Raw genomic sequence first — 14,903 nt, 5'->3', positions numbered from 1 at the left:
GTGTCTGAGGTTCACGGCAGGCTACTGGGCGGAGGCCGGCTAGTGGTGACTGTTTAACAGTCTGATGGCCTGGAGATAGAAGCTGTTTATCAGTCTCTTTGCTCAACTTGGATACACCTGCACTGTCTCTGCCTTCTAGATGGTAGAGTGGTGAACAGGCTGTGGTTCGGGTGGCTGAGGTCCTTGATGATCTTCTTGGCCTTCCTGTGACACCGGGTTCTGTAGATGCCCTGGAGGGCAGGCACTGTGCCCCCGGTGATGCGTTGGGCTGACTGCACCACCCTCTGGAGAGCCCTGCGGTTGCGGTATCTCATGATAAGCTGTAGACCACACTATTTACCAAGAGAGTTTTCATCTATATTTTTCGTAGTACCACCACAAACCGATGCTGGCACTAAGACCGCACTCAATGATGCAGGGAAACTTAAATCCGTTTTACCTCATTTCTACCAGCATGTTAAATGTGCAACCACAGGAAAAAAAACTCTAGACCACCTTTACTCCAAACACAGAGATGCATACAAAGCTCTCCCTCACCCTCCATTTGGCAAATCCAACCATACCTCTATCCTCCTGATTCCTGCTTACAAGCGAAAACTAAAGCAGGAAGCACCAGTGACTCGTCAATAAAGAAGTGGTCAGATGACACAGATGCTAAGCTACAGGACTCTTTTGCTAGCACAGACTGGAATATGTTCCGGGATTCTTCCGATGGCATTGAGGAGTACACCACATCAGTCACTGGCTTCATCAATAAGTGCATAGATGACGTCGTCCCCACAGTGACTGTACGTACATACCCCAACCAGAAGCCATGGGTAGAGCTTCCGCTTTCAAGGAGCGGGACTCTAACCCGGACGCTTATAAGAAATCCCACTATGCTCTCCGACGAACCATCAAACAGGCAAAGCGTCAATACAGGACTAAGATTGAATCGTACTACACCGGCTCCGATGCTCGTCGGATGTGGCAGGGTTTGCAAACTATTACAGACTCTAAAAGGGAAGCACAGCCGCGAGCCGCCAAGTGACACGAGCCTACCAGATGAGCTAAATCACATCTATGCTCGCTTCGAGGCAAGCAACACTGAAGCATGAATGAGAGTATCAGCTGTTCCGGACATCTGTGTGATCACGCTCTCCGTAGCCGATGTGAGTAAGACCTTTAAACAGGTCAACATTCACAAGGCCGCAGGGCCAGACGGATTACCAGGACGTGTCCTCAGAGCATGCGCTGACCAACTGGAAAGTGTCTTCACTGACATTTTCAACCTCTCCCTGACTGAGTCTGCAATGCCAACATGTTTCAAGCAGACCACCATAGTCCCTGTGCCCAAGAACACTAAGGTAACCTACCTAAATGACTACCGACCCGTAGCACTCACGTCTGTAGCCATGAAGTGCTTTGAAAGGCTGGTCATGGCTCACATCAACACTATTATCCCAGAAACCCTAGACCCACTCCAGTTTGCATACCGCCCCAACAGATCCACAGATGATGCAATCTCTATTGCACTACACACTGCCCTTTCCCACCTGAACAAAAGGAACACCTACGTGAGAATGCTATTCATTGACTACAGCTCAGTGGTCAACACCATAGTGTCCTCAAAGCTCATCACTAAGCTAAGGACTCTGTGACTAAACACCTCCCTCTGCAACTGGATCCTGGACTTCCTGACGGGCCGCCCCCAGTTGGTAAGGGTAGGTAACAACACATCTGCCACGCTGATCCTCAACACGGGGGCCCCTCAGGGATGGGTGTTCAGTCCCCTCCTGTACTCCCTGTTCACCCATGACTGCATGGCCAGGCACGACTCCAACACCCTCATTAAGTTTGCCGATGTCACAACAGTGGTAGGCCTAATCACCGACAACGATGAGACAGCCTATAGGGAGGAGGTCAGAGACCTGGCCATGTGGTGCCAGGATAACAACCTCTCCCTCAACGTGATCAAGAAAAAGGAGATGATTGTGGACTACAGGAAAAAGAAGAGGACCGAGCACACCCCCATTCTCATTGTTGTGGAGCAGTTTGAGAGCTTCAAGTTTCTTGGTGTCCACATCACCAACAAACTATCATGGTCCAAACACACCAAGACAGTTGTGAAGAGGTCACAACAAAGCCTATTCCCCCTCAGGAGACTGAAAAGATTTGGCATGGGTCCTCAGATCCTCAAAAAGTTATACAGCTGCACCATTGAGAGCATCCTGACTGGTTGTATCACTGCCTGGTATGGCAACTGCTCGGCCTCCGACCGCAAGGCACTACAGAGGGTAGTGCGTACGGCCCAGTACATCACTGGGGCCAAGCTTCCTGCCATCCAGGACCTCTATACCAGGCGGTGTCAGAGGAAGGCCCTAAAAATGGTCAAAGACTCCAGCCACCCTAGTCATAGACTGTTGTCTCCGCTACGGCACGGCAAGCAGTACCGGAGCGCCAAGTCTAGGTCCAAAAGGCTTCTTAACAGCTTCTACCTCAAAGCCATAAGACTCCTGAACAGCTAATCAAATGGCTACCCGGACTATTTGCATTGTCACATTGATCACATTTCCAGCATGGCCGACAACCAGACCTCCCTTGCCCGCCACAGGAAGCAAAATGGTAATTAATTAATAAATAGGTGACCATTGCTTTTGCAGCACCTTAATTAATAAAAAGATTTTACATTTACACATTTAGCAGACGCTCTTATCCAGAGCGACTTACAGTTAGTGAGTGCATACATTTTTCATACTGGCCCCCCGTGGGAAACGAACCCACAACCCTGGCGTTGCAAGCGCCATGCTCTACCAACTGAGCTACAAGGGACCCAGATTTCAAACGTAAAACGTCAACTCTGAACACGCTCTGGAAACTTGTGGCCCGGCATGCTGCTGGCTCACCCGATTAGGGTAGGCCTTCATTGTAAATAAGAATTAGTTCTTAACAGACTTGCCTAGTTAAATGTTTAAAAAAGTAGACAACATTCACCACATCACTAGCCCGCGGACGCATTGCAGGTCAACACGGGTGCGTTCATTGCTAGGCTGCGGTTGCAGGTCGACACGGGTGCGTTCCAGGTGGACTTCATTGCTTCTTAATTTACGGGTGTATTACAACGTTTGGATAGTTAACGTAACAGATTAGCATAACTAGTTCCGATTATTTGGTGATTTATTGGCCCCTACTTTTATTTTGTACAAATCCCAAATCCCTATTGGGGGGCTTACCACCTCTGTTCCTGTAGAGTTTTCGCTCCAAACCCAGTAGTAACGAACGTGATTCAGCTTATCAACCAGTTAGTTAGGTGCGCTAGATAAGGGTATGAAGAAAAACCTACACTCCCATTCAAACCCAGAATCCTATACTGGATTTCTCAAGATTTCCAACACGATTTAACGAGACAAGATTTGGAAGGATGGCCACACGAGGCTAGTGTTGAACATATCAGCTAACCACATATTGGTGGTGTTCCTGCCTGATTACGTTGAAGACGTTGCATTGCATCAACCAATGGTTGTGCGCCACGTCATCGACTGTCGGGCATTACATTGCTATATCATATGATGTGGTTAGCTGATATGTTAAACACCTATCCAAGCTTTGTGAGATCTGGCAGCCGTCTGCAATGTAGTCAGGCAGGAATGCCACCCATGTGATATAGCGGTATAGCAATCTAACGCCCGACTGCTCAGTCGATGACGTGGCATGCAAATGACGTGCTATGCAACTATTGGTTGATGCTGCAATGGATTATCTGCAATTTGGTCAGAGCCTGGAACATGATCCTCAACTAGCTGAAACAGGTATGTTCGGGTTGGACTGAATACCCACAGGAGGGTAGATCTCCAGGAAGAGGGTTAGTTAGCTCTGTTGTAACCTAAGTACTAGGTCGTATTTATTGGTGAGGACCGTAGCAAAACTCCCTTTTGCAATGGAAAACTAGATCTTTGGTTTTGGTACTGTCCATTTGTAGCTTGTTTTTGGACACAGGTCCAGGAATGGCTAAAGGATTGCAATATTTACCTGGAGCTAACCATGCAGATATCATTACTGGGTGATCTGAAAAGTCATAGTAAATCGATCAATAATATAATAATACTTTTAGCAAAAATGTTTATTTTCAATTTACAATCTGTAGAAACAATGAGAATAGAAAGGTTCAGAACTTTTGTAAAACACCACAGTACAGTTGAAAAATATATGGCAAATAGAAATCCAATATGGATGGTTTTAAGAGATGGATGGGTGGTGTTGAATGGAGCTGAATGTTGGGACCAATAACAACTAATAACAACAAGATAACTAATGTAAATCATACTGTGTCCATAATAAGTATATAGGTTGTAGGTTGAGAGCTTTTGTGAAAGAGCACAGTTAGAAAGATATGGCATATAGAAGCAAACCAGATGGACATCATGAAAATGATCAGAGAGGTTGAGGGTAGAGGAAGTTCAGGAGTAAAAACAAACAAAATAGAATTATTGTAAAATTGACTGTGTCCATAAAATGTATATAGTATGTATAAGCTGGAAGTAGAGGCCTAAGCATTATTGTTCACTAGTTTACTCCAATTAGGGAAGGGGTGGTGGGGTTGGAAAGTAATAAAGGGAAATATATTTTTTTAAAGGATATGTAAATGTATGTGTATATATGTATGTATGTATGTATGTATGTATGTATGTATGTATGTATTTTATTTATTTTATTTTATTTTTTTGCGAGAAAAAAAACATATGGGGGATTGGAAGGATGCAGACAATTACATTGATGGAAGTTACAATCTATCTGCAATATTAAAGCTGATCTACCCCCCTCCCCCCAAAGAAACTACAAAAAAACAAAGTACCCACTTTGGATATTGGTTCCTGGTTATATGAATTGTGTAAGCATTGACCAGAGAGAGTTTAAATCCATGCGAGAAAGTGTACTATTGCACACCTCGGGAATAACATTGATATTTAAGACAGACACGACACGCAGCCTAGCAACGAAAACAGGAAATGACACCCGGGAAATTTAAACCGAAAAGACTGCTACTGCAAAATGGAAAATCCTTTTAAATTGATTATATATTCAAATCGAATTGCACTCAAGACATGTTCTTCCCTACTATGGGTCATATTAGCGGGCTATCCCGGGGTAAAATCCATTACATTAGCTTTTTAAATCACAGTTTAAAAAATAATACGATTAAGTACCTTTGACGAAGGGAAAGGACGTCAGAAGATCTTCTTCTAGTTTTAGTTACAGCACAATAAAAATTGCCATTACCGCCACCAACGTATGCGGGGTGTAATAACAGCCGTGGTTGATGCTTTTTGCCTACTTGGAAATTACGATATGAAACGTTGATTTGATCCTTCTAAGCAACTAGTGGGTCAGGTGGCGCCCCACTGTCTGATTCATATCGCGTGATTTCTGATGATTGTTCTCGATTATATCGACTGATTGGTTCTGTATCGGGTGTACAGTGATGCAACAACCCTCTTGACAATGAAAGAGAGTGAAATTCCTTGAATGACAGAACAATCTTGAACATTCCAACTGTTGTCTAATCTTTCCAATGATGATTAGTGGTAAAAATGAATGTAGTCAAAGAGGAATACAGAAATATTTGTTGTGGTGTAGTGTGAATACAAAAAACAACGCCATTTCCACTGAAATGTTGTGTATGCTATTTCAATTTTTGTGGTAGGCCTACATCATGTACCTTTTACCCACATGTACATATTACCTCAACTAGCCGGTGCTCCCGCACATTGACTCTGCACCAGTACCCCCCTGTATATAGCCTCCCTACTGTTATTTTATTTTACTTCTGCTCTTTTTTTCTCAACACTTTTTTGTTGTTGTTGTTATGGGGCGGCAGGTAGCTTAGTGGTTAAGAGCGTTGTGCCAGTAACCGAAAGGTCGCTGGTTCTAATCCCCGAGCCGACAAGGTGAAAAATCTGTCGATGTGCCCTTGAGCAAGGCACTTAACCGTAATTACTCCTGTAAATCGCTCTGGATAAGAGCGTCTGCTAAATGACTTATTTATTTATTGTACTTTTTTTATTAAAAAATAAATGCATTGTTGGTTAATTATTTCATAGTAATGTCTACACCTGTGTATTCAGCGCATGTGGCAAATAAAATTTTATTTTATTTTTTCCCCTCAACTCCATCTAGGGCTTGAATGAAAAACAGTTGTGTTCGTCTTACTGATGATAGTGATGATAGTGAATGTGACTGGCCAGTCTGGATGACGTCAACATTTTGGAGGGAAGAAAAAGGAACTCGTCATGCGGTTTGATCCAGAGACTTGGCTACCGGCGAGGAGACAGCTGATCGGATTGGAACGAAATAAAAATATATTTAAAAAAAAGCAGATAAAAAAAAAAAAAAGGAATATCGTTTCATTGAACAGGTAATATTGATTAAATACGTTTTACTAGTTGAACATGTAGTCAGTTTCTTTAAAAAAAAATTATCGAAAGGAAAGTGTGCCTGATTCTGTATCCGCCGTTAACGTGGTAACGTCTAAACCCCTGTAGCTCAGTTGGTAGAGCATGGCGCTTGCAACGCCAGGGTTGTGGGTTCGTTTCCCACGGGGGGCCAGTATGAAAAAAAAAAAAAGTATACACTCACTAAGTCGCTCTGGATAAGAGCGTCTGCTAAATGACTAAAATGTAACTGAAACAAGCAATGGCTGAGGAAATGGCATATCAGCAAACGGTTGTAGTATTTTTATTGAGTTTATAGCTAACGTTAACTAGACAGCTAAGTCAGCCGTTTTGTAACGTAGTACTAATGTTAGATCCTCTGGTCTTGCCTTTAACTTGCTAGTTAACCTTGGCCACCTCAACAACGCGCTAGTTAGTTAGCTAACCTTGGCCAGCTCAACAACGCGCTAGTTAGTTAGCTAACCTTGGCCAGCTCAACAACGAGAGAGCTAGCTAGCTAACCTTGGCCAGCTCAACAACGAGAGAGCTAGCTAGCTAACCTTGGCCAGCTCAACAGCGAGCTAGCTAGCTAACCTTGGCCAGCTTAACAACGAGAGAGTTAGCTAGCTAACCTTGGCCAGCTCAACAACGAGAGAGCTAGCTAACCTTGGCCAGCTTAACAACGAGAGAGCTAGCTAGCTAACCTTGGCCAGCTCAACAACGAGAGAGCTAGCTAGCTAACCTTGGCCAGCTCAACAACGAGAGAGCTAGCTAGCTAACCTTGGCCAACTCAACAGCGAGCTAGCTAGCTAACCTTGGCTAGCTCAACAACGAGCGAGCTAGCTAGCTAAACTTGGCCAGTTCGATAACAAGCTAGCAAACATTGCCCGTCCTTTGTCCACCTCAACAAGCTAAAGTTGATTAACTAAGAACAGTTTATCAACAAAACTGTCATTCAAATAGCTAGCTAGTAATGCAGCCTAATTTCCCGTTTGACGGCTATACTACTTAGCTTACGTGGCTATACTACTTAGCTTACGTGGCTACACCCAAAAGCCGGTACGTTGTCATTCTACTAACGTTACTCCAAGCAAGCAGCACTGCAGTGGTTACGTAACACTCCTCGTGTCGGGATCAATGAACATTCCACAGGGCAAATTATGGAAGTCCAGTCAGCATATTGAACAAGTTGAACACCCCTAACTAACAAGTTATCATCTCTTGTTGGGGATTGTCAGCAACGTTTCATGGGAAATGATGTAACACCAAGGTTATTGAAGGTGGCCACGAGTAAACCATCTGCCTTTCTTCCATTGATTTATTTCCGCTACATACTGTACTCATGTAGCTTGCTACTAATTACTACTGTGCAGAGATGCTGGCACGAATACGATTTCTTCTAAAATAATTTGAAATGGAGAACTTGTTGTTCACACGTAATTTTGTTTCACTTCAAAGTAAAATGTTCTACACTAAATTGTTAAGAATTCAAGTATTAATTTGGTTGGAGGCAGATTCTCGTTTTACTGTGTAATGTATCTCACCTGTGGTAAGTTGCAGGTGGCTACATGGATAAAATCGCCATTCAACCAGTTTTGAGAAGAACAGAATATTTATCCTCCATTGCACTCTATTGCAAAGTACAAGGGTGGGTTTATTTTAGCGTAACTGTTACTGGCTACTAAATATTTATTTTCTATCTCCTTTCGATAATGTATTAAATCATGACATTACGATTTTTTGCTTTTCAATGGAAATTCCAAAGCCAACGATAGTGAACATTGAAAATATTCCTCTTCTCTGTCATCTCAGCATTGGGTAGACGTCAATAGGAAATTACTATGAAATAATACAAATATTTCAGGTGTGGTTACATTTATATTTGACTTTATTTTTCATTCCTTACATAAAAGTACAATTGGCAGCGAGAAGAGAAATCCCAGTGCGACATTTATTTTTTAGCCTATTCATTGGTGGAAATAGCAGTCGATGGAAATGTATTTGACTGGTCATGCTTCAGTCTATTGGTTAATTTGAATAATTTAGGGAAATTAAATTGGCGCGTGTATAGTATATTATGCATTTTATCACACGGGTACAGCATACAGCGCATGCTTCATCAGCTCGTCACATCACTTTGCAATGAGCTGTAGGGCTGGGTGGTATTCCGTATTTTATAATGAACCGGTATTGATGATATACAGCCTGACTATACCAGTGATGGTAGGCCTAAATCAGCATGTTTGTGCAACAGTATCTTCTAAATCAAAGAGGAGTACGCGAAGCATGAATGTTAGCTAACATGAAGTAGCTAAGATGACATTAAATGTAGCCAAAGATTATAGGGTCCCCTAGGAAACACTTAGGTTCCTACCCTCTCACAAAAACTCCTCTCTGGCATTTTCATTCGTTGTCATGTCAAACCACAATGTATTCAAAGTGCCCACTATTACCGGGGTATTTGGAAATAGCCATGGGATGGTTTTTCAGTACCATCAATACCATTTAATATTTGTAGCTACTTAAGTAAATACCTGCAGTCAACTTGTGCAATAGGTTAGGAGATAAAGCAGATCGCGTTCTTATTTTACACTATGAAGCTTGCCGTAGTTCCCTAGAAGAGTTGAGCCAGTCACGTGTTTGTAAATGGCACAACGGGAGAAAGGGACCGCCTATCGTTGCATCCTCGATTTACATGTTATGTTTAATATGAATTACCGTAATCTCATTCTGAGCACCGTGGGTGGACGCCCTAATCGGGTTACGCACCCATGGGTCCGGTAAATTAAAATGCTGCCGGTTAAATGTCTAATGGAAACCCTGCTCTGTACTCCCCATACTGTTCTGTCTTTAGTCATCCTACTGTATTTAGCTAGGCCAGCTGGTGAGATGTCTGACAATTTATTCACTAGGTCTTCAAAAAAGAGGCATACTATCCCACTCTCTCCTTGTTGTGTACATTCTTCTCTCTCGTGCGGTCTGTGTGTATCTAACCTAATGTAGCAGGCGTAAAAGTGTATACATCTATGACTGAGCTGGGGAAAACGGGTGCAATGGATTATGGTCATTGTAGTTAATTACCATGTTTTTGTGCTGAGCTAGGTTGAATATTTGCTTAATGAAAACTACAACTCCTTTCAGCCCAGCGTTCCATATAGTTCTTGAGTTGATTTCTCTCTAGAGAAACGGCGCGTTGGGCTCAAAAAACGAAATGGTTAATTGAATAGTCGGTCAATTAATTGTTTAATAACCCCAGAAAAACCAAAATGTTGGTTAATTGCACTACTACTAATGGAGAGAGAATCTGCTTTTATAGGTACCATAGCTAACCTCTTTGAATTTTATCCAATAGGGAACATGGGTGACATTGACAAGGGAAAGAAGGCTTTTGTCCAGAAGTGTGCCCAGTGTCATACTGTTGAAAATGGAGGAAAGCACAAGGTCGGGCCAAACCTCTGGGGTCTGTTTGGACGCAAGACTGGACAGGCTGAAGGCTTTTCCTACACTGATGCCAACAAAGCCAAAGGTATGTGTGAGATTGTCACCATTCTACAGGAAATAAATAGACTGACAATGTGACACATTTTTTATTCTCATCCTAACTTGTCCCTTCACGTGATATTCAGGCATTGTCTGGGACACTGATACCCTCATGACGTACTTGGAGAACCCAAAGAAATACATTCCAGGAACAAAGATGATCTTCGCAGGCATCAAGAAGAAGGGCGAGCGTGCAGATCTCATAGCATATTTGAAGTCTGCAACTTCGTAGATTAACATCTACGTTTTGTTCAGTGTTTTTTTTTTTTTTTTTGTCTTCTAGAAATATCAACTGTTCAGAGGAAAAGGGGAAGCTTAGACTCTTATTCTTAGCATTTTAACAGTTATGTCTGATAATATAATATGCCATTTAGCAGATGCTTTTATCCAAAGCGACTTGCAGTCATGTGTGCATACATTTTTACGTATGGGTGGTCCCGGGGATCGAACCCACTACCCTGGCGTTAAAAGCGCCATGCTCTACCAATTGAGCTACAGAGGACCACATGTCTGATGTTGCGACTCTTTCATTAGTCTGCATGACATAACTGCTGGGACTCTGAATGGCGTTTGCATGATCAGTTGCCATATTTATCACAGCTGTGTCTTTTTGATCTGTTCCTCCATCTTGATGGCGTATATAATATCCCCTGGTTTAACAGGCGCTAATATACCTAGTAAATTATTGAACCATAGACTTAAGTACTCCAGGAATGTATTGAGTCAAAGCTGTGTGAAATATATGCAATGAAGCAAACAACGGTCTAAATTACACTAATTGTATGGTTACTGGTTTTAATACTTGCATGGCTAATGCAAACGTTAAATCAGATTTGGAATAGTCTAAATTTCAAAGGGTTACCTTGAAAGTAATCGCTACCCCAGACCCTGGGAATGTCTTCATGTTGCCAATACTTCATGATATGTAAGTTTGTTAATTTAATAAATGACATGCTAAACAAGTGTCCCAATTTTGTTTTTATGTGGTCAAGGATCAGGAAAGCAACACTGCCACTACCTCCCACTCCAACCAAGGTGCATGAATTGAGCAAAACCCTGATTAAGGGATTTAAGGCTTGTAACGTGTCTTGAGTTCAGGTACAAGTATTAGACAAATGTTTATATTATGATTAAAGGCAAGAGGCGGCAATATAAGGCTTGCCTGGTTACCCGAACGCCTTCCTCCGGCCAAACGCCACGCCTACGGACGTTAGACCGCGAACACATTCTAACCGTTCTGATTGGTCCCAGAATACGTGGGGTAAAGCGTCATTTTGAACGTTCGTCATTTGCTTTGATACTCTGATTGGTTAGAGATGATCCAGTTGCGGGTTCCTTGTGACGTCACCGCAAACGACTTCAACAATGGCAGACTGAAGTATGTAGCGAACACAGCAGCGGAAGAAGTTTGATTCGTCAGGCAAATATAAGGCCCCTGTAAGTGTTTGTTAGTTCATACATTAAAATGGCAGTGTTTCAGAAGGACACTTGAATGACCTTGTCTAACATTAGTATGTGAAAGAGTAGTGTAGTGTATTAAGATTATGACTTGGTTAATGTTTTCAAGTGGAACCTGAGGGGATGTTTATTTAGGGTGACGCCCCAGGGGAGACAGGGGATAGGACAGTAGAGGGAGCCATTTTGTAGTGACACCCCTGTTCGTTGGAGACAGGTGATTGGACAGCAGAGGGAGCCACCCATATTTTTGCATATCTTATAAATATAGGCTAGAGACAAAGGAGGTTAGAACAGACATATTATCTTTGGACACTGTTCTCCAGACCCTGCAGGGTCTGTAAACTTATGCTGAAATCTTGTGATATAAATACAACTTATAATCGAAGTACAGCCTAAGCGGACTCTTTGTTTCACAGCAATAATTACCAGCATTGACTCGACACTACAGTAGTAATGCTGCATTCATAACCAAGGTGGAAATTACCAGCTGTGAAGTCATAAATACCAGTTGGACACATTCACGTGCTTTGAACTAATTGAGAAACGCTGATTGGCTAATGGCCAACAAGTTGAGTCAACCATAGACTAAAGGTACACCTATCATGCTTAAAAAAACATTAATAGATTGCTTTTTATAATGTTTTGTTGCATTTAACTGCTGAAAATGCTATTGAGGTAATTTCTTTAGTAGGTGACGTCAGCATGTGGGAGTCCGAGCGCAGGGATGATATGCCGCATTCAAGTGCTAGTCGGAACTATGGAACTCAGAAATGTCTGACTTGCTAACTGGTTGAACGCGGCACACGTAAAACTACAACCCATTAGAAAGTCTGACATTTCTGAGTTTCCAAGTTCTGACTAGCAGCCAGCAATAGACCAGTTTCCCACTAGTAATTACCAGTTGAAGGGGTGTTCAAGTAAATTCCACCTTCGCACTTGGTTATGAACGCAGGGTAAGTGCCCAATAGTTTCTCAATCCTCAGTCCATGGGTTGTTACAGGGGAGGTCAAGCAAACTTGAATGGAATGGCCAAACCCATAGAGAGAAAGGACACTAGCCCAAAAGCTTTAGCATGGGCAGCGCCATTGAGGACTTTCACCATTTTAAAGTAGTCAACTGGGCGGGACTTCCTGCGTTGAGGAAGGATCACATCATTCCATCCGTGTCATCGGGAGCGATCAGCCAATGAATAGCCTCTACCAGGCTTTCACCTCACCTTTGTTATGAAAGCATGTATTTAATAATTACCTGAGCATTAATGTCTCTGAGCAAAAATCGGAGTATTTATTTAACCATAATTTCTCTTTCTAACGGGGGCTTGACCTGCCATGCTTTTATTAAAATGTAGAAAAACAGCCTTTTGTTATCTTGGACCATAAGACAAATAGATGGAAGTTGGTTGTAAATAGAAGGCTCCCAGGTTTGCAGTATTTAGTGACTGTCACGCTGCAGTAATCCAAATACCAATGAAAGATGGCAACTTTTGCTCATTCAGTGTAGAATTTAAACATCCACAGAGGCGCTTCCAACTACACTGTCTTTAATAATAGATGACATTTAAAGACATTTTCACTACTTGCCACCACATTAATAGCTACTTATTAGCCAAAGTGAATGAACACTGGGTTGAACAGTAGTAAGCTGTTTGGGGATACACACAAGGGTTAGCGAGTATTGCTGGTGTGTCTTGACAGCCCTAACCCTTCCATGGCCAGGCAGCCCTAACTCTTCCGTGGCCAGGCAGCCCTAACCCTTCCATGGCCAGGCAGCCCTAACCCTTCCGTGGCCAGGCAGACCTAACTCTTCCGTGGCCAGGCAGCCCTAACCCTTCCGTGGCCAGGCAGCCCTTCCATGGCCAGGCAGAGGCAGGCAGCCCTAACCCTTCCGTGGCCAGGCAGCCCTAACCCTTCCGTGGCCAGGCAGCCCTTCCATGGCCAGGCAGAGGCAGGCAGCCCTAACCCTTCCATGGCCAGGCAGCCCTAACCCTTCCGTGGCCAGGCAGCCCTAACCCTTCCGTGGCCAGGCAGCCCTAACCCTTCCGTGGCCAGGCAGCCCTAACCCTTCCGTGGCCAGGCAGCCCTAACCCTTCCATGGCCAGGCAGCCCTAACCCTTCCGTGGCCAGGCAGCCCTAACCCTTCCGTGGCCAGGCAGCCCTAACCCTTCCGTGGCCAGGCAGCCCTAACCCTTCCGTGGCCAGGCAGAGGCAGGCAGCCCTGTGATGTAGGCTGTCTTGTTTTATCAGTGTATCTCTTAGCCCTGTTAGCTCCAGAAAGAAACAACTGCATGGAGCTAAACACAGAGGAATCTTTGAAAATCAACATGAAACCCAACTTGAAAGTTTTGTCATTCAGATGCGTTATTGTAGGTAGAATGCACTTTCCTTATGAAAGGTTTAGAGTTGTCCCGCTGTGTCTAATGGATGGAATGACTAACACACTTTTCATGTGTTTTCAGCACGTTTCAAATTGCATTAGCATCACATTACTTCAGGGATGGTTACAGCTGAATTAGTAATGAAATCCAATGTTGGCATTTGAGGACGACGGAAGCTGCATGCTACAATGCAGTGGTAGTTTTATCAAAAGACCATGTAGAATTACATTGATCAAGTGAACACTTTCAGATAGATGATTTATTAGCAGTTGGTATAACCACATACACACTCCACATCTGTTGTAAATAAGTGCTGCTCACCATCATACTGGACCCTCATTGAATATATTGCTACAGCTCAACATGTTGTCTTTGTTCTTAAATGTCACGGTGTGTAAATGGTGTTATGTTGATTCCCTACAGGATTAGAGTACTTTGGGGAGATTGGATAATGGCATCATCCTATTTTCTCATCTTTATTAGACAAATACACACATTTGAATTTCTCATATGCAAATAACCATATGATGCAGTCTCAGGCATTATCATTTAGTTCTGCATGATAATATACTGTAATACTACTGACAATATACTGTAATACTACTGATAATATACTGTAATACTACTGATAATATACTGTAATACTACTGACAATAGACTGTAATACTACTGATAATATACTGTAATACTACTGACAATATACTGTAATACTACTGATAATATACTGTAATACTACTGATAACCCTGAAATGTTATTGTGCAAAATTAGCTAATTGAACACTGCTAGTTTACACTCCCCTTTTGAACAGTGAAATACTGTAAGTGAAGTGTGTCTACAAATGTCTTGTCTGTATACCTGTCAATAAACCTGAAAATATATACCTGTCAATATGCCTGTCAGGTGATTGAGCTGAAACATTTGAAATGGCATTGGCAGCCAAGTTTTTCTCCAGGCTCCGCCACATTCCCTGTCAAATTGAGGTGAAGCAAAAACGGTGATAAAAACTTAAAAAATAAAAAAATCACTACCATACACTGGTATAGAACGATGAGGGCGGAGCCAAGGTCCCATCTAACCTTTTCCAAAATTAAGATAGGAAAAGGTTTATCAAAACAATCCTGCC

At 42.8% G+C, this 14,903-nt stretch overlaps 1 protein-coding gene across 1 annotated transcript; it reads left to right on the top strand.

The window, feature by feature from the left end:
- The first annotated feature begins 6,299 nt into the window (after window positions 1-6,299).
- On the top strand, window positions 6,300-10,912 carry LOC311129823 (cytochrome c). Its single transcript, XM_084162278.1, has 3 exons — window positions 6,300-6,391; window positions 9,760-9,933; window positions 10,034-10,912. Exons 2-3 carry the CDS (start codon window positions 9,765-9,767, stop codon window positions 10,177-10,179), a joined length of 315 nt encoding a protein of 104 aa, XP_084018404.1. The 5' UTR covers window positions 6,300-6,391; window positions 9,760-9,764; the 3' UTR covers window positions 10,180-10,912.
- The last annotated feature ends 3,991 nt before the right edge of the window (window positions 10,913-14,903 follow it).

The sequence above is a fragment of the Coregonus lavaretus genome, assembly GCF_964263955.1.
Source record: "Coregonus lavaretus genome assembly, chromosome: 5".
In the NCBI taxonomy this organism is placed as follows: Eukaryota; Metazoa; Chordata; class Actinopteri; order Salmoniformes; family Salmonidae; genus Coregonus; species Coregonus lavaretus.
Note: the sequence above shows the minus strand (reverse complement) of the source record. Positions and strands in the feature narration are given on the sequence as shown.